Here is a 19,636-nt window from a genome sequence, read left to right on the forward strand (position 1 = left end):
TTAGGTACAAGAAATTTAACGGGCGAAGAGTGCTGATGGAGAGAAGCGATATCGTGATGTGGCGGTGTAGATTTCTGAGAGAGATTATAAAGGAGAATTTTGATTCTATTGTATGGTTGGACGAAACTTGGGTTAATGCTTCTCATTCCCAGAGCAAAAGCTGGACGGATGATTCAGTAGAAGGCACTATGCCAGTACCTGTTGGGAAGGGGGGCAGAGTCATAGTGATTCACGCCGGTACTTCGCAAGGTTTTGTGCCAAATTGCTTGTACATGTTCCGATCTAAGAAAACCGGAGATTACCACGAAGAAATGAATAGTGGCACATTCCAGAAATGGTTTGAGGAAAGGCTGCTGAGCAACTTGCTTGAAAAGAGCATTATAATCATGGACAATGCCCCCTACCACTCCGTCATTCTTGACAAAGCACCAACAATGGCGGCTAGAAAGAATGAGCTGATTAATTGGTTGAAGGAGCACGATATTTCGGTTCGCGATGACATGAGGAAGGGAGATCTCATGCAACTTGTGAAACAAAACAAGCCCCAGCGCCCAGTTTATGTGGTGGATGAAACAGCTAAGAGGCATGGCCATAAAGTAGTTCGCCTTCCACCATACCATTGCCACTTTAACGCGATAGAACTGATTTGGGCCCAAGTGAAGGATTATGTAGCTGAAAATAACCGACTCTTCACAGTTTCGGAAGTTGAAAGACTTATTTTAGAAGCCATAGGCCGTATAAGTGCGGAGGACTGGAGCAACGTTGTGAGACACACGAAATCAGAGATGATTAAAGCTTGGGAGAAAGAAAGTCTTACAGACGATTATGTTGAAGAGTTTATTATCTCTTTAGGGTCAGGCGAGAGTGACACCTCAACAGACGATGACAATGCCGATAGTGACTCAGAAATGAGTGGTGTGTTCCCTTTGTAGGATTATTTCCTTCATTAGGGGAAATTGAATCTAACAGCAACGCGAGCTCTTCTACATGGTGAGTAGAAATTTAATTTAATTTACTCACGTTTTATCTTTTCGAGCATTGATATATGTTTGTCTTGTAGTCTTATCCTAAATGTGTTGTGTATTGTTGTTCATCTTATGTGAATTATGTATGTTGCTACAAAGAATAATTGATTATAGACATATTCCAGTATATATATTTCCGTTCGTGTTGTGTATCGTAAATCAGCTGTTTGAATTCGTAGCAGTTTGGCACCACAGTCTGACTTCCGGTTAACTGTCAAGTCGAAACTCATAAAAACGGAACTATACATATATACTAAAGTTTCCAGCTCTCTTCCCCGGGGGCAAGGCGTCTCAGAGCGCCATATGGGGTGATAGGCATTAAAATCTCCCAATAAGAGGAAGGGAGGTGGAAGTTGATCTATAATATCAGTGACAATTTATATCAAGACACTGGCCTGGTGGAAGATAAACATTACACACTGTTGCTATGACAGGCAGCGGAACGCGAATCAACTACTGCCTCCAGCGGGGTTCTTAATGGAACCTCTTCGCTGTAGGTATCAGAACAGACAAAAATGCAAACGCCACCGGAAGCCTGGTGAGCATAATGTTGTTATGTCGAGTACAGTCGAAAATTTCACAAGACCGTATGATGACCTGGTCTGAAGTTGTCTCCTGAATACAGATTATACCCACTGCGTACTGACTAATGAACTGACGTAGCTCAACAAGATGCCTGTCATAACCATTACAGTTCCACTGTAACAGTGCCATAGTGTGGGTGTGGACTTCTGAGGTTTAGGTTAGAAGCAGCATAATGCTACCTAACCCACACTCACATCCCCATCCAAAGATGGAGATAAATACTCCATGCCTTGAATTTCTTCGACGTAGTCCGGGGGCGGGGTTTCTTCCTACGAGGGGAGCGCGCCGGTTTTCCAGGAGGAAAAACCGGTGGCGCAGAATCAGACCCTCTGGGTAGAGGGCGTGAGGCCCCATTCGTAGGAGATTTCATTGTTCCGTACTGAAAAGTATCACAAATAACATTGAAATAATAAATAAAGAGGTTCAACCTATTCAATACAATAGAATAAGAAATGCAGCAATTACATTCTTATTTAATAATAAGTAGAAGTGGTACCGGTTTCGACCCTAGTCCAGGTCATCATCAGCCGATTAAAACATGAAAAACAATGCAAAGGAAAAATAAAATAAAAGATCAAGTTCACTCCGGATCAGTAGAAGAGGCGATATAAAAATGACGGGGGTAGACACTGTAAAATTCAGAAGAAGTAAAATGTAAGTGACTTAAAAGAAACAGTGCATAATTTTCTGAACGGCAGTATGGCACACGCAGTGTTAGGCAAAGTCTTATAATGTTTATGAAAAGCAGAGAACGGTTAAATGAGCTAGCTTGTATACACTGTCAGGCACAAAGTCATAACACAATCAAACACATATGAAGATTCATAATCGTGCTGAAGCTGAAGATGAGTAGATCAATTGAAGTAACTTGCCAGCTCCGGTGATCAGCGCGATATATTCAACGTCAGGCACTGTGGTTTCAAACGCCAACGTAAAATGAAGAATAGCTTAATGATCCAGTATTTGCTTCGGTTGCGGGAATGTAAGTATATATAGATGCATATAATATAATTCAATATAATTGAATAAGTAATTGTGATCCTGCAGAATTTTTGGAACGGTTCACGTCAACTGTTTTTAATTTTAACGGAGATGTTGAAGAACGCCTGGTAAGGGCGCTCTTCTTCCCCGCCGTTGATTCTTGTTTAGACGATGTTGCCTTCGCTGGCTTAGGCGCGGCCTTCGCCGACCTCGTGGGTCCCCTGCCGTGGCTTTTTGGTGGTCAAAGGCAGGGATGGACCCGCCTTCAAGCTCATTCTCTTTGCGACGTTGCTCACAGGAGCAACTGCCGCCTTGGGCGCAGCAATCTACTGGGAAGGTGTTGCAATGGAAAATGACGAACCTGGGAGAGACTGTGCTATCATGGTGAAGTCTAGTGTCTTGGCTGGTGCATTCAGAGAATTAAACTTACGGCGCGCTTCCTGATAGGAAAGACCATCCAGGATTTTGATCTCCTGGATCTTCTTCTCACTCAGATATGTCGCACAGTTCCGATCTCGAGGAGAATGAAGACCAGAGCAGTTAGTGTCCTTGTACAGGGTTGTGCACTCCTCTGCGCTGTGAGCTACTTTCCCACATGTACCACACACAGACTGATTCGAGCAACGAGATACCATGTGTCCGAATCTCTGGCATTGATAGCATCGCATGGGAGGCGGGATGTACGGCCTCACATCGCAACGATTGGTTGTTACCTTGACTTTATCTGACAACAATGACAATTTGAATGAGACTATGAACGCACCCGTGGCAACGTCCTCACCGTTGACTTTGAGTGTGATACGCCGGACATGCGTCACACCACAGTGCTTCATGTCTTCCATCAATTCATTGTCAGTGTTCAGAACGAGATCACGGTGGAAAATAACTCCACAAACCAGATCCAAGGTTTTGTGCTCTTCCACTTTGACGGGGAATTCGCCAAAGTGGTCGCACTTAAGCAGCTGATCTGCTTGGAGCGCAGTATTCGTCTTCAGAAGCAAACCACCACTGTGTATTTTCTTAAGATCCTCAAATACGCCGTATACACCTTCGATGTGTTGACTGAAGAGAATCAATTTGACCAGCTTGAAATCGTGCCCATTGGTTCTGGTAGCAACCAGGAACCTGGGGAAGCTGGAACCCAGATTAATACGCTGCGCTTGTTCCCAAGGGGTGCCCCCCTTAGAGAATCGAAATTTAAAGACTTGGGTATAGAACTACCCAAGGTGGCAAGCGGAAGTTGTTTTGACGCCATGCCCAAAATCATTCTCCCCGAATGCCACCCACTCCGATCAGGGGTCTCTGTAGCCGAACCAAGCAGCCAAGGCAATACCCACCTGGTCATAGCCGGTAATGCCCAGGGTCCAATGTTGGACGATGCCTAATACAGGAGGACTGAGGCAATGAGCACAAGGACTCCCTTCCTCCAATCACCCGCAATAGCATGTACCCCATAGCGTGTACAGAGCACTAAATATAGGTAAAAATAAATAAAAATAATTAATAAGAATATGTCCTTCTGGCATTCGGCTGTGCGGGAACCTGTGTTGTCAGGCGGATACTACTGCCCGGGTACATGACACTCCCACCCACCGCTTCCTGGGTAGTTACTGACATGGGCTTTCGAGCGTAGTCGCACACACAGGAGGTCCATCTCCGAGCAGCACGCACAGGAAAAATTTTGAAATGGTCTACAACCGACCCTCTGAAAAACAATAAAAAATAAAGAGGGGACCATGGCTACATGACCCTTTTAGTCGCCTTGTACGACAGGCAGGGATTACCTGTGGATGTATTCAGCCTCTCCCATCCACAGAAGGTCCAACACATTATACCACACCGCAATCCATGTTCGCGCCTAAGTCGCCCCTTTTAGTCACCTCTTACGACAGGCAGGGGATACCGCGAGTGTATTCTACATGCGCGTCCCCCACCCGCAGGGGGTAACAAACTTTTGTTAACAAACTTCTTCAACATTGTGTCCATACCAAAATGCTGTTTTTGAAGTTACAATGAACATGGTCAGGAAGAAGAAAATAGAGTTGTAGCTTTCATTATTATAGTGACTACAATTAGACAAAAGCTCAGACAAAATGTGGCAAAGAAAAATAATGGAAAGTCATTCAGAATTAAGTTTGGAGAGAACACGTATGTCAGAACTTTTAATTCATGATGCAGCAGGCATACAAAATTTTCTGAGAATGTCCCCTGTCCCCACATGACTTTCACTTCTTGTTAACAGCAACTGGGCCTGAAATTTCAAGAAATTATACCAATTATCGGAAAGCTATCTCTATTAATGACAGGATAGGTATAACTTCCAAGATTCCTAGCAGCTGGTGACTCCTGCACTTATGTATTTGTCTACAGTATCAACACAGGCAATTTCAGCCATTGTGCATAAAGTCTGTAAAGTATTTGCATGTTCTAATTGCATCTTTCCGCATGTGTGAAGCCAAATGTTAGCAAAAACATGAAAAGTTAATGAAAAGTTTTGTTCACAAAAGTTATACATATTTTGTTTACATTCATGGCTGAAAAGTTTACAAACACACTCTTTTGTTCATTAACAGTAAAAACATGTTAAGAACATTGTTGGTTAACTGTGTTTATCAACAAAGTTGATGAAAATATCTCGGTGTGGACACACCATTAAGATATGCGGTTATGTAGACCAAAGGTATCTAGGAAATGTCACTGTAATATTTGTCCCAAATGGAAGATAATAATTGCTTTTACTCAAAGTGTAAAATCTGCTGTAAATTAAGAAATAGTACGAAATATTTTAGTTGTAGAGAATAATATGGATACATACTTTACTACCTTACAACTATTTTTTTCTGCTACGTTGCAGCACTTCTGTATGTGTTTTGTTTGTCTAACACTTTCATGTGTGATGTCTTTGCTCACTGAAGTTGATTGAATTAATTAGGTGTAGTTTTCTTCATGTTGCTCATTCGTTTTGTGTCCTAACTCATTCATTAAATGATATATTTATTGGTCCAGGGATCATGCTATTTTGCTGTCTGAACTGCCTGCGCTAGTCATATGGACAAAGATAATGAGAATTCACAGACATAGCACTCCCATTCGTCGGTGCTAGCTCTGGACTTCAAGAAAGAAACAAAAGATGGCACAAGCAGCGGAATGCAACATACGGCAGTCCTGTCTACAGCCCATAAGTAGGTATACATATTTCTCTAGTAACAACGGTATTTCTTAATTTACCGCAGATTTTTAACTTTATTTGTGCAGAAGCAATTATTATGTTCCATTTGGGACAAATATTACAGTGACATTTCGTAGATACCTTTGGTCTACATAACCAAGATATGCATAAACAATTCAGTAATATAGGCTAACCATAACAGATAAATATCACATTCAGTGGATTTACCGTACAACTGAAGGTTCAAAGCATGTTTGATTTTAACAGACTGAACTCTCTTGATCAGACTTACCTTGGATGTGCTATCGTCCAACGTTATAACCAGGGAAGAGCTTAAGAAGAGCTTCACCCAGGTTCTTGTTCAAAGGAAACTTGAACTTTTCTCCCAGATTGCATCTGCAGTAAGGACAAGTATACACTTCAGCCTTAAAGGACCTCTTCAAACAAGAACGACAGAAGTTATGGTTGCAGTCAGTTGTTACAGGTTCATACACTAATTCTTGACAGCATATACACATGAAAGTTTCGCTTACAGAGGAAATGAACTTCTGTTTGCCTTCACTAAGATACTTCTCACAAGCATTCCACAGTTTTTCATTGGCCACATCCAGTTTGATCAACTCCTGAAGATCCTCTTCCACTTTGAATGTTTGCAGCTTGAGACGCTTGTTCTTACGAGGGGAAGGACTTGTTTCTTCGAGAACTCTCTTTCTCTTCTTTCTTTCACTTGTATCTTCATCCTTTTCCTTTTTGGCCATGGCTTCTAAATAACCCTCGGGATAAATAACGGAGAGTCCTAAACTCTTGATGAGTTTTTTCCCTTCTGATGTCCACGGAGCTGGAGAGGGGTCATCTCGACATAATTTATACCGCCAAACAATAAATCCTGACTTGCCCTTCTCAGGATAATATTCCACCACTTTATAGATACCATCATATCTGTTACCTTCCTCTGGAGCATATTTTGAATATTTCCCTAATTTATAATTTCTAACGACCCGAATGGGCTTCCCTGCCTTCCAATTCTCAGCCTTTGCACCATTTGGATTAAGTCGAGCATTGCAGTTCATAGCCAGGGCTTTGTTCATCCGAGTTAACTTCTGGTCGCTACTCTGTTCTGCAGTACGCTTATTTCCAGAGAGATCTCGACCACCTGAACCGGTGTACATGAAGCTTTCACCATCATCAATGTCGTCTTCATAACCTCCACTTAAAACAATGCTATATGCACCATCTGTCTCTCGACCATGAATGCCAGCGACATGAGGTCTATGAACACCAGATTCAGAAACCTGTAAACGAAACTTCCAACACGTTCCAACCTCTACCCCTGGAATGGGTCCGTAATGATTAGGAGGCACAATAGTACATTCCTTGGTTCGTCCAACACAGGCCATACCTTTTCCCCAGTCACGGCTACTGTTGGATAGATTTGATGCCATTTTAGACTTCTTTTTACTCTCTTTCAACTTTTCACCAGCTTTAACAATTTCATTCTCATCATTTTTGCACAATGGGCAGTACCAATCTTCATCATTTGGGATAGTTTCCAATGGAGGATCGAGACATCTCAGATGATATGCCATATCACATTCATCGCACATTAACTGCTTATCAGGATCGTCTTTAAGACCACATATATGGCAACCACACTCTTTACACTTCACGCTGGCTCTGTCTTTACAGCGCAAGCAAGATGGTCCTCTCCCTAATGAACTGAAGTTAGTCTGCTCTGCAGAATTGGATTCAGTAACCTCCTCATCTCCCTGACTAGTTCTGTCAGGTTCATCACACAACTCTGTCACTTGTTCAACACTTCTGCCTTTATCATCAGCCAATCGTTTGGGTTTCTCAATTTTGAATATTTCATCACAAAACTCTAATCTAACATACTCTACAGGAATTTTTTCCTTTCCCATATAGATTGTACCCCATATGTTTTTTGCTCCGTTTGTTCTTCTACCTAGGAACTCAATCAAAAAATCATACCAACTCCCTAATTCCGATGGTGTTTCTAAATTATAGTTTACCAAAACAATATCACCAATTTTAAGTTCTTCAAACTTATATTTGTACTTTGATACAGGTCTTACTTCTCCCAATTTACTGAAAACAAGATCGTTTTTCAATTGTACTCCGTATATCAGACCATCATCGAGAGAACTGTCAGATTTTCTAGGACTAGTAATTTCCTCACGCGACTGCTGCATAATGGATACGATTTTTCCTTCCGCCCATGCCCCATTAGCAGAATCAATGGCAGCAACAACATCTCCTACCTTGAAGTATTCACTCTTTCCCGCTACTTCCTTACTGCTGGATGGTATGGTGGAGTCCTTGCCTTGAATATCAAACAACTTTAAGTCAATTTTTATAAGCAGTTGTACAACATCGTTCAAATTAATATTGTAATCGAAGATCTTATAGCCATCCTCCATCTGTTTCCCACGATAAAACAGGCGCTGCTTAGATGGTTCTACAGATAGAGATTCGAATACTTTAGCTTTAAGTTCTTCCACAGTCGTTAATTTTGACACCGTAACAACAGTACTTTGCTTGCCGTCAATAGTTCTAATTTGTATGTACATGTCTGGTAGGTGGAATATATCACTCAACACAAAATTATCGCTCAGAGCCTGTCTCCACTCACGGTGGTCGATCACTTTTTCTGTTGTTGTTGGTTGCAGCTGCCAAATCTTGGCGGGAAGGAAAACACTCGTACCAATACACGGCACGAATCGTGGACATCGTGGAATATCGCTCTGCGTTGCTCAACTTTCAATATTTGTTTATGTCATGTGGTGGTCATGTTGTTTGATTCCATACACGTGGTTAAGTACATCAATATGATGATGTTCACTGTAGTTTATGTTTTATTATAGAATACAATATGGAAGTGTCACTTTATCTCTTCTCAACCGCGTTATTTTTAAACGTGCTGGAAAGATGTGCTCGAGTTTCTTCACGATGAATGTTAAGTAAGGCCGCCTCATAAACTGTTAAAATCTCGGCTATGGCTCAAAACAGCAGAATATTTGTAAGGAATCGAGCTATTGGGTATGTTAGTAATAATGTGCCACTAGTTGCACGATATATCAAAAGAAGGAAAGAAAATTTGGTGGCAACTTGTGTTGGGAGGTGTTTTCATACGTATGGTTGTGCCAGATTTAGTTTACTGAGTGTCAGCGGCCTTCATTCAGGTGATATTTGTTGCTTGTCTGCAGATGCTTACAATATATTTACCTCATGCGAGTGTAAGATTTTTGCTTGGAGACGAGGCACAGAACTGAAACATACGTATGTTGGTCACGAGCGACCTGTTCATCTTCTCTTGCCGTTTGGGCCTCATCTCCTGTCTGTCGATGAAGATAGTGTCTTAAAAGTATGGGATATTAAATCAGAAGAACTTTATTTGGAACTAAGTTTTAACAATGATAACTTTCAAATCACCACTATTATGCATCCAAGTACATATCTAAACAAGATTCTCCTTGGCAGCAGACAAGGTTCTATGCAGTTGTGGAATATAAACTCTTCAAAACTGATTTACACATTTCATGGGTGGGGTGTAGAGATCACTGTTCTTGAGCAGGCACCAGCTGTTGATGTTGTTGCAATTGGTCTTGCAAATGGTAAGATTATTCTTCATAACCTCAAATACGATGAAACTGTTGTGGAATTTATGCAGGATTGGGGCCTTGTTACTACCATTTCCTTCCGCACTGATGGGCATCCAATTATGGCTTCAGGTAGTCTTGTGGGTCACATTGTGTTTTGGAATTTGGAAGAGAAAAGAGTTGCATCCCAACTTCTGTCTGCTCATAATGCTGCTGTCACTGGAATGAAGAGTCTTCCAAATGAACCTCTGTTGGTTACTTCTTCACCAGATAACACCTTGAAAATGTGGATATTTGATCTCCCTGATGGTGGAGCAAGACTGTTGAGACTGCGTGAGGGGCATTCAGCGCCTCCGACTTTCATCCGATTTCATGGAAGTAATGGTCATAATATACTGAGTGCTGGTGGGGACTCGTCTCTTCGAATTTTTTCAACCGTTAATGAAACCTTCAACAAAAGCCTCGGACGAGCATCTTACAATCGTAAAATATCTAAGAAGAAGGGTAGAATGGTGGAAGATCCATTGCTAATGCCACCAATAGTTCAGTTTACATCTGAAACAACTCGAGAGAAAGAATGGGATAATATTGCAGCTATACATCTAGGACTTGCTGTCGTTACTACTTGGTCATACGACAAACTTAAAATGGGGGATCAGAAACTACTTCCTGAAAGACTTGATTCTAAGAAGTCAAAATTAGACAGTAAAGTTACTGCAACTTGCTTATGTTTAACACACTGTGGAAACTTTGTTGTTATCGGTTACAGTTCGGGCCATGTTGATAGGTTTAACATCCAATCAGGGCTTCACAGAGGACACTACGGAACTCCTACAGCTCATGGTGGACCAGTGAGAGGAGTCACTACTGATGCTCTCAATCATATTACGGTTACTGGTGGTAGTGATGCATTGATCAAATTCTGGCCTTTCAAAAATACAGGTAAGATAATTTTATTATCAGAATGTGTAGAGTGAAGTTTAAGGTTAATTTAGTTTCATTTGTTCTTCACCTGATTGTGCTATTGCTGGCCACACATCCTTCAGGTTGACCTAATCAACTAACTGCTAGAGTTTGTTATTGCTTGTACTGTACTCTTCACATGGTGAACACAGTTGAAGAGCTTAGTGGAAGAAGGTCCACTTTATCGTATTTCTATTTGTCTTATTTCTTTATCCGTGCCCAGTCACTAAACAGTTGTAGAAGAAATACGGTATATGTACAATTAATGTACGGTACGTGTATACTTTGTCTATCAAGTGATTAGCAGCCTTAATCCGGGAGAGGTTGTGCTGGGTATCTTAGACTAGGTTGTTTCAAATGACACATTACTGTATTATACTGTCTTTTTCCAGTTCTCTATTATTTGTTATAGACCTATAAGTTTTGTTCTGGGAATAATTTTTGTTGTTTTCTTGGAATTATTTTGGTTTTCAATAATTTTTAAAAACAAATTCACTCATTGTAAAACTAACACAAAATTTTATTTTAGTAAGTAGACAGTTATTATTTAATACTTCTAGATAATGATAATTATTGCAATATTTGTAATAACAATATAGCACAAAACGTATGTCATACACTGTCGGCACTTCAGTTCCTCATAGGCTTACGCATTCAGCTTCGACACCACCTTCCCCTGCACACACGTGACACAAGTTGTAACGGCACGCTCCTCACAGATGTACGAGTGACGTGCTGTACTGTCTCCTGTTCTTGCCGAGTTTGCGCTCAACGGCCAGGCCCTAGATTCCGCCTGGATCATAGGGGCTTCCACCCCAGATGGGCCTTGTTTGCAGTCTTCATTTATGATTCTGAGTGTACTTTAATCTCCCTGAATGAGCAATTAATTTTTTCTTGTTTTCTGTCTTGTTCAATGCTAAGCTCTTTGTTTCTGTTGCTGCTTTCTTGCTCTATGCTCTCTAAGAGCTTCCTAATTCCATGCTCCTTTTTGGGATCGTTGATAAATTGGAACATTCGACAGGTTACGTGCGATGCTAAAGAACAGGTCTGAAGTAAATCATTTGTGATTGGACTTACCGCGCAACAGTGGGCTGTGGGAAAGTACTGCTGAATATCTCCTTTAGGATTGGATGAAGTATAGTGGGAAGGATGCAACAGCAATGATGAAGTGGAAGATGTGAACCTGGTCTAAAAGAGCGCAATGCAACCTATCCCGGGTTAATCACCGTGTCATTTGTGCTGAACAAGCCCTCCTCAGTAAAAATCCAGCAACGGTAGCAGAGGTAAACTACACAGTTTAAGAAGTCGAATCTTATAAATCTTACCTCGAAATACATGTAGGAGAAATAGAAGTGTTCATTACTACTGGTGAGGGCCTGCCTCCCCATCCTCAATATTTACTTTACTGATGTAGTAAAATATAAAACATTTGTAATGTAGGCAGATAAACAAATACTGCTATTGGCTGAATCCTTCAATATGGCATCTCTAAAATTCAGTATAGATACTTATGTCGATCCATGTCATTGTCAACTACTGCACAACACAAACTTCTAACCCAGTGGTGATAAATTAATATAAACACACACCTAAACAAACTATATGCCTCAAACCCCTAAGGGCTTCCACCTGTGGTGATAAATTAACTGAATCTCTTTCGACAGTTGGGGAGCATTGTCCTCTCCCACCCAAAGGAACTGAGTAAGGTGTGGGGGAAAAAGACAGCATTGTCCTGCCCTGCCGTAGTGTACTCTCACGGAGCTGGTACATGGCCATACTGAACTTCTACCACCCTCCTCGTTGCATGGTTCACTGATGTAGTCACACATCAGCAGATGTACTGAATCTTGCCTTTGGCCGTATTCACATTGTTCATCACGAATTGAACTTTGTTTCTTCGCGAATCTTCCCCGTTGTGAACGGGAGGTTTTAAACTGCTGCTGGTCTCTCCTTTGCAAGGCATGCATGGTCGTCAGATGTTACTATCCTCCATAGGTCTATCCAGCAAGCTTTGGTTGAAGATGGAACGGGAACTGTTGTTGGGAAGAAGCTCCATCTTGACTTCAACCTTGATCGAAAAGGTGTAAACTATACATAGGATGCCTCGGGTCTTCCACTTGTTACTTCTTTTCAATGTTTGCTGTTACTTGTCATCTTGTGTCTGATGGTGCTATGCCCAGAAGAGGAAAGATCTTATTTACTGCGTAGGTCGTAATGCTTGTTTCATGGAGTAGCGCATCTGTTTGACTAGCATAGGCAGAATTCCTTTGAATTTTCCTATGATAAGTAAGCTAAAATATAATTTAGTATCTCTGCTTTAAATTGCTTCAGTATTGTTTCTTAACTTAGTTTGATCTGTACTCATCACCATCATCATATTTTCTTCTCTTCAGCAAGCTGGGTGAGATTGTGTATGAGCCTCCTCCAGTTTGTTGTGTCCATCCACAGATGTTGTTCATATATGCAGTGCCAGTTTACATCTCTAATTTCAAGGTCCTTGAAAATCTGCTTCTCCCAAACATCACGAGGTTTTCCTCTTGGTCCCTTCCCAGGAACACTGCAGTCAAAGTATGCTCGAGGAGTCCTGTGGGGATCCATCCTTTTCATGTGACAATATCATTGCAATCTCTTCACTTCTAGGGTCTCCAGCAAGCTTCTTTCCAATTCAAGCTGCTGTCAGATATCCACATTCCTTCTTTTATCCCTTTTTGTTTTACATGGACAAGAACGGAGGAACTTCATTTCTGTTGCCTGAAGACAGCTCTGCAGTTAAGTAATTTCAGTGTTTCTTTTGCCATTATATAGCTTATTTCTTGCAGATTATTTTATGCTATATTTAATTTATGTTAGCTTATCTGAGATGGAAACTATTCATATAAAAGTTGACCAAGTCTACAAAATTGCATACGAATCCTGGACCTTTGGAAGGGAATAACTGCCTAAATTATTATAGAAGGGTAATATTTGTAGCACTTAATAAAATCTACAAATTAAACCATAACAATGCTTTTATGGTTACTGTTTTTACAGTTCATCAAACAACAAACAAGATCTTATGAAAATGAACTACACGAAAAGCAGGACTATTTAATAATGATCATAATATTGTTGCAGTGCAAATAGTTGACTAGTAGTATCAATTAAACTTAAAGAAAATAATATCCTACTAGCTTTCCACCATGTACACTCATGCAAGCTTCACATCCATAGAGCTACTGTAGGTACCAGGTACTATTGGTTGAAATTTATGTCCTTCTGGATCACACTTTCTGGCCAGTGACTGCAGAGAGTTGTATCTGTGTACCACAGTTTTTCAAAAAACTATGGTGCTGAACACATTTGGTATTCATTACTTTTGTGAATGGGCAGAAAACAAGTTGCACATGGGAAAAGCTGCCATTAAAAGCTAATTGACTATAAAAATACACAAAAGCATGCTTATAACTTCTTGGAGGAAGTATGGACTGATTTTTCCTTATTTCTGTACTGTATTTTGCCAGTGGGGGAATGGCCCATCTTCCACCCAACCCTTCAGTTTCTATGCCGAGGATAGTAATGTATATTCATAAGATATAATTAGTAAATGAAAGAGACATCACCTTTGAGATATGTCATAAGTGACGGACAAAGAAAACTGTAGAAGGTACCACCACTACTACTAAATAATAATAATAATAATAATTTTATGATGTCAGGTAGCATGTGTATGCATTGTTATTTCATGCCATTTGGGCTGACTGCATGCAAATTTTGATGTTCCATTTTCTCTGCCAGATAGCAAAGAAAGCAGATCTCTGTGGGTGATCTGCAATTGAGTTTTAGTTAATTTTGTCAGGTGAACACCATATGTGTCACTAGAGATCTTTTACACGTCCATAAAGTTGTCAATGTGCATCAATCATAGAGTAGGGGCCTCCGGATCCCAAGATACCACGTTCAAACCCAACAGAGGAGGTAAAAAAGTCCATTGGACTTCGTACGATGTTGGCGTGTAAAAGATCTCTGGTGACAACATTTGGTGTTTACCCAACAAAATTCACTCTTACATTAATACCAAAACAGTATTTATTATCCTCCTAAGTCAGTACATTAGTATCATCTTATAAGATGAGTGTCAATTATGTGTCAACGCGCTACAAGTCATCTTCAGTAAAAAGACCTTGAATTAAAATGACATTAAGATTAAACTTATGGAATATACATTAAAATATTGCTTAAAGTTCATGATAAAGTAAAATGGAAAGTACAAACTGGCATGTTATCTTGTATGTTCAGGTTCGCAATGTTCTGAGGCTCAGCCTCTTGTCCATGAGTAAAAAAAACTTGAATTTTTTCTGTCCAGATGTCTTTATAGTAGGTCGGAGGTCTCAGTTACAGATGATGTATTCTCAATAACTATAATCTGTAATGGAATTTAAAAATGACTTAGAAATGAATGTGAACATAAAGTTAGATGGATGTCTCATCTAATTGCATTAACTGTCCACTTAACTGTTTTGTGTCCGCTGATTACAGAGTTTCACTCTCGACTGCTGTGTTCTTACAGATGAGGTACAGGTAGTACTATTTATTATTTAGCGTATGATGAATACAATATTATTTACAATATATACAACTACCATCTCAAGCTCGTAACTAAAGTTCCATGTCAAAATTTAATAGCCAGAGAAGAGCTTCGTTTGAGACACAGTTTAAGTCCTCAATAGAGCCTCTGTAACTACGCAAAGGACACTCAAATGCAAGGTGTTCCACTGTCTGTTCCCCTTGTCCGCAGTCACATTGCGGTGATGTCTTCCATCCCCATTTGAAGAGAGTGGCTCCACATCTACCTTGGCCGGTCCTAATTCGATTTAGCATCCTCCACTGCCGTCTGGGAAGAGAAAAACCATCTGGGCACTTGCATGGGTTCTCAATGATGTGGTGATGTGGTAGTACTATTGGAAAGATTTTTTTTTTTTTGTTCTTGTTTTTTTGACATCGGCCTCCATGTAAAGATAATTGACACCCAACTTGGTAACACCATGAGACTAATCAGTGGACTTACTAGACCTACACCCATTTACTGATTTCCTATCCTCAGCAACATCACGCCGCCTGACCTGCGCAGGAAAGTTGCCCTGATCCAGAGTAACCTGGCTCCACCTGTTCATTGTGACATCTTTGGCATGAAATCTAGACATCCACTCAAATATGCTAGGATGGTTACAGAAAATCTTTTTGAACTGAATGTCCAATGGAGAAATCAACCTTCAAGTTTGGAGTGACTTAATTGAAAACAGCCCTACACCCAGTTTTGACCTGCCAAGAAAAACATGGACTGCCCTTATTACAGGGTAAATAAAACATGGTAGTAATAGCAGTAGGTATAGTGATTTTATAGTTTTATACACTACAACAGATTACCACAAAATGTAAAGACAGCAGGAAACTGAACTAAATAAGACATGCCACTATGAATAGAAATGTATGAATCTTGTCAATTGTTGCATACTTATAATTTTTATATTGTTCTAAGAAAATTGTAAAATGTAAATAGCAAAGTGAATATTGTCATCAACAACACCAAATTGCACAATTCCTTTGTATGTATTAGTCTGTCATGATAAAGGATTGTATGTGTATGTTGGGTATTCAGTCCGAAGGCTGAATTCATCCTCCACGGCTCCACCAACATCTGTCATAGATAGCCTAGGCGTCACTGAAGAGGCATACTAGGGAAATGAGGAGGGAGGCAGTTTCCTGTTGCTTTCCTCACTGAGCCAGAAGTTGCTGTTACATATTAGTCTGCCAAGCCCATTGAAATGCATGTACCAGCTGACACTACGAGTGATATATTCACACCATTCATAACAGGGACTGGCTGCATAAGGAATGGCATTACTAGCATCGCTCATACCTCGGTCACTTTCATATTGTCAAGCCGGGGGTGAGAATGAGACAGTTCAATGAAAGTAGCAAATGCACGTCGTTGAGCTCTGTGACGAGGTGTCAGCAAAGGGACACGAGTTGGTCATAAGCTGGTGAAGCCTATGAAGTGCAGCTGCCTCCTTACAGTCCGGGTAGTAATGGGTTTCTGACTCCCAACATTCAACTGGGCGGTGATCTGACTCACAATAGCCCTCCGTGTGCCCAGTATGGTTCTGCGGAGGCGGCGTGATGTCCGTTCATTAAACACCTGTGGTCTTCCCGTGCAGCGGTGTACGTGGGTGGTAACATTCTCTCTGCAATATTGAAAATCCACCCTCAACACTGTTGACCTCAGAAACCCGAATTCACGTGTAATCTCAGCAATATTATGACCAGTGTGCCGATGATCATCCCATGTTCAAAGTCGGTTAATTCGCAACGTGCTGCCATTAGTATCCGGACTAACCACCATACCAGAAAACATAGTGCACTGTAAACACTAGGTCTCGCCAGGAAAGGCATAGTTAAAGGATTAATAACTTAAAATGTTAACATTATCTACCTATCCAAAAACAAATATATTACAAGGAACAACCGTTATTTTACAAGACATCCTTTTTTGCCTGTTGTGTCCATCCACATGCCTAGGAGCTTTGTATCCTGTCAAGATACGGAAATAAATTCTTCGAGAGTACGTAGTATTTCATTTTACAATAACAGCTCTGTTATAATAATCAACTTAATAGCAAACAAGATTCCGTTTTGATAGTAAAGGAGTATTGCAGGATATTGTTAGTGTCATTTACATGAGAAGAATATTTGAGTTACCGGGTAATACATCGGTAATACTATCTTTACGAGAGGTTTCCTTGACACCCAAACGTTTATACTCAACATTAATTTTTCTTCTATTACTTTTGTAATGCGGTCTTGATTATTATTTAAAATGGTAATAACATTAATATTAAACCAGAAATTATGCAGAGTTACAAGGGGTTGTGTATTATTACATGCACTTCACAAATAACTTAGCTCAGCGACACTGAACCGGGATACTGATGGCCAAGCAGGCATCAATTTTTAGTAGTGAGACAGTGTCTCATAGTGCATTGGCACTGCTGGTGGCTACAATTAGCCTGCGCAGTGGCCTCCACGGTGTGCACTAGCCATGCGTCTTTGTAGGTGTGCTAGGTACCAACTGATGAGCCCAGCCTAGCACACGAGTGCGAAACGCTGGCTACCAGGAATGAGTTAGCTGGAAAATTTATAATGTCCAATAACGGACCATTTATATTGGTATTACTGAACCGGGAGTTAAACATACAAAGGGGGGAGATTATACTTGGCTCGAAAAAGAAGGCGCCTGGGATTTCTCGTGTCCTGCCTTATTAGGATCCTGACTAACTACGGAATCTGTGCTGAATCACTTTTTAAATAGGCTAAAATTTCTTCTCCCCAGTGTGACAGTGGTGCTCCATCACAGTCAGTTCACCACATTGTATTTGAATATGATAGAAGAGCATACCAATATAGTTGGTCTGTTATTGGACATTATATCAAGGAAATCGGCCCAGTTTCCTATTGGCAACACCCACAGCCATACATTGAGTGGCCAAAAGTCATCGGAAGGGGTGTCCCATTAGAAAATGTGCCGTGTATGAACCCTGAGCGTTGCGGCCAGCTGTGGCAGAGCTGAGCGGTCTGTCACAGACACCAGTGTTGTGAAGATGGCAGCACGTCGCGAGTTAACTGACTTTGAACATGGGATGATGATCAGCATACAGTGCATGGGTCAAATCATTGCGGAGATTACACGTGAATTCGGGTTTCTGAGGTCAACAGTGTCGAGGGTGGATCTTCAATATAGCAGAGAGAATATTACCACCCATGTGTACTGCTGTACGGGAAGACCACAGGTGTTTAATGAACGGACATCACGTCACCTGCGCAGAACCATACTGGGCATTCAACGGGCCACTGTGAGTCAGATCACCACCCAGTTGAATGTTGGGAATCAGGAACCCATTTCTATCAGGCCTGTGAGGAGGCAGCTGCACTGCATAGGCCTCACCAGCTGACAACCAACTCGTGTCCCTTTGCTGACACCTCGACACAGAGCTCAACGACGTGCGTGAGCCCGCGAACATCAGCAATGGATCATGGAACAGTGGCAGCATGTAATATGGTCCGATGAATCCTGGTTCCAGTCGTATCGAGCTGTTGGGCGCGGGAGTGTGGCATATGTTCCATGAAGCTATGGATCCTGCGTGTCAACAAGGTTGTGTTCAGGCAGGAGGTGGCTCATTTCTGGTCTAGGCGGTGTTCTCATGGTCTCAATTGGGCCCTATTATCCAGCTGCAAGGAGCGCTGACAAGTGCACGTTATGTGGACATTCCTTCAGACCATCTGCATCCCTTTCTGGCCCTAGAGTACCCTGGTAGATGCCATGTTTCAACAGGATACTGCGCTATTCTCACCGCTCTGTGGTGGTACGCAGGTGGTTGGAGGAGCACTCCAGTGAAGTTATGACTATGGATTGGCCCTCCAGATCCCCTGATCTTACCGGGCGAGTTGGCCGTGCGCGTAGAGGCGCGCGGCTGTGAGCTTGCATCCGGGAGATAGTAGGTTCGAATCCCACTATCGGCAGCCCTGAAAATGGTTTTCCGTGGTTTCCCATTTTCACACCAGGCAAATGCTGGGGCTGTACCTTAATTAAGGCCACGGCCGCTTCCTTCCAACTCCTAGGCCTTTCCTATCCCATCGTCGCCATAAGACCTATCTGTGTCGGCGCGACGTAAAGCCCCTAGCAAAAAAAAATCCCCTGATCTTAATCCAGTCAAGCTTTTATGGGATGCTGTCGATGCTGGTGTACGCTCCATGAACCCCGAATCAACTACACAAGACCAATATTGTGGGTAGCAGTGCGAGATGCGTAGGTCCAGATCCCTCCAGAATTATTCCAACACCTTGTAGAGTCGATGCCTCGCCATATTGCTGCTGTTTTGAGGGCTCTCGGAAGAGTAACTCGTTATTAACATCACATGACTTTTGACCAATCAGTGTAGAATGGATAGGCAATTTAGACTTAAAGATGTAAGCCTCCCTTATCATGTGCCGCTGTAAATTTGTAAATATTAATGTATGAATATATCCATCTTGCATGTTTTGTTTATGTCATACGACAAGTAAATAAATATTTTTTTGTTAAATAATGTAAAGTAACTGGCTGTGTAGCATCATTTATGTCCTACACAGTTTGTTGTAGAATCAGGAATTCTGTATTGCAAATGAAGGAACATTAGAAACATGAACAGCAGTGTGTACATCCGCGTTGACATTTTAAATATATCGACATTTTAACTATAGCGCTTGTTGAGATGAAATGACAC

The 19,636-nt window shown here is 41.3% G+C and overlaps 2 protein-coding genes across 2 annotated transcripts in view; one reads left to right on the forward strand and one right to left on the reverse strand.

The window, feature by feature from the left end:
- Positions 1–8,395, reverse strand: part of LOC136857526 (E3 ubiquitin-protein ligase UHRF1) — a 35,292-nt gene extending 26,897 nt beyond the window's left edge. Inside the window, exon 1 of the mRNA XM_068225223.1 lies at positions 6,053–8,395. Coding sequence (XP_068081324.1) covers positions 6,063–8,348 — 2,286 coding nt within the window. The 5' untranslated portion in view covers positions 8,349–8,395 and the 3' untranslated portion in view covers positions 6,053–6,062. The remainder of the gene's footprint in view (positions 1–6,052) is intronic.
- Positions 8,396–8,565: 170 nt separating this feature from the next.
- Positions 8,566–19,636, forward strand: part of LOC136873469 (WD repeat-containing protein 36) — a 32,439-nt gene continuing 21,368 nt past the window's right edge. Inside the window, exon 1 of the mRNA XM_067146704.2 lies at positions 8,566–10,319. Within this exon, the coding sequence (XP_067002805.2) occupies positions 8,774–10,319 (1,546 nt within the window). The 5' untranslated portion in view covers positions 8,566–8,773. The remainder of the gene's footprint in view (positions 10,320–19,636) is intronic.

This window comes from Anabrus simplex, chromosome 1 (genome assembly GCF_040414725.1).
Source record: "Anabrus simplex isolate iqAnaSimp1 chromosome 1, ASM4041472v1, whole genome shotgun sequence".
In the NCBI taxonomy this organism is placed as follows: domain Eukaryota; kingdom Metazoa; phylum Arthropoda; class Insecta; order Orthoptera; family Tettigoniidae; genus Anabrus; species Anabrus simplex.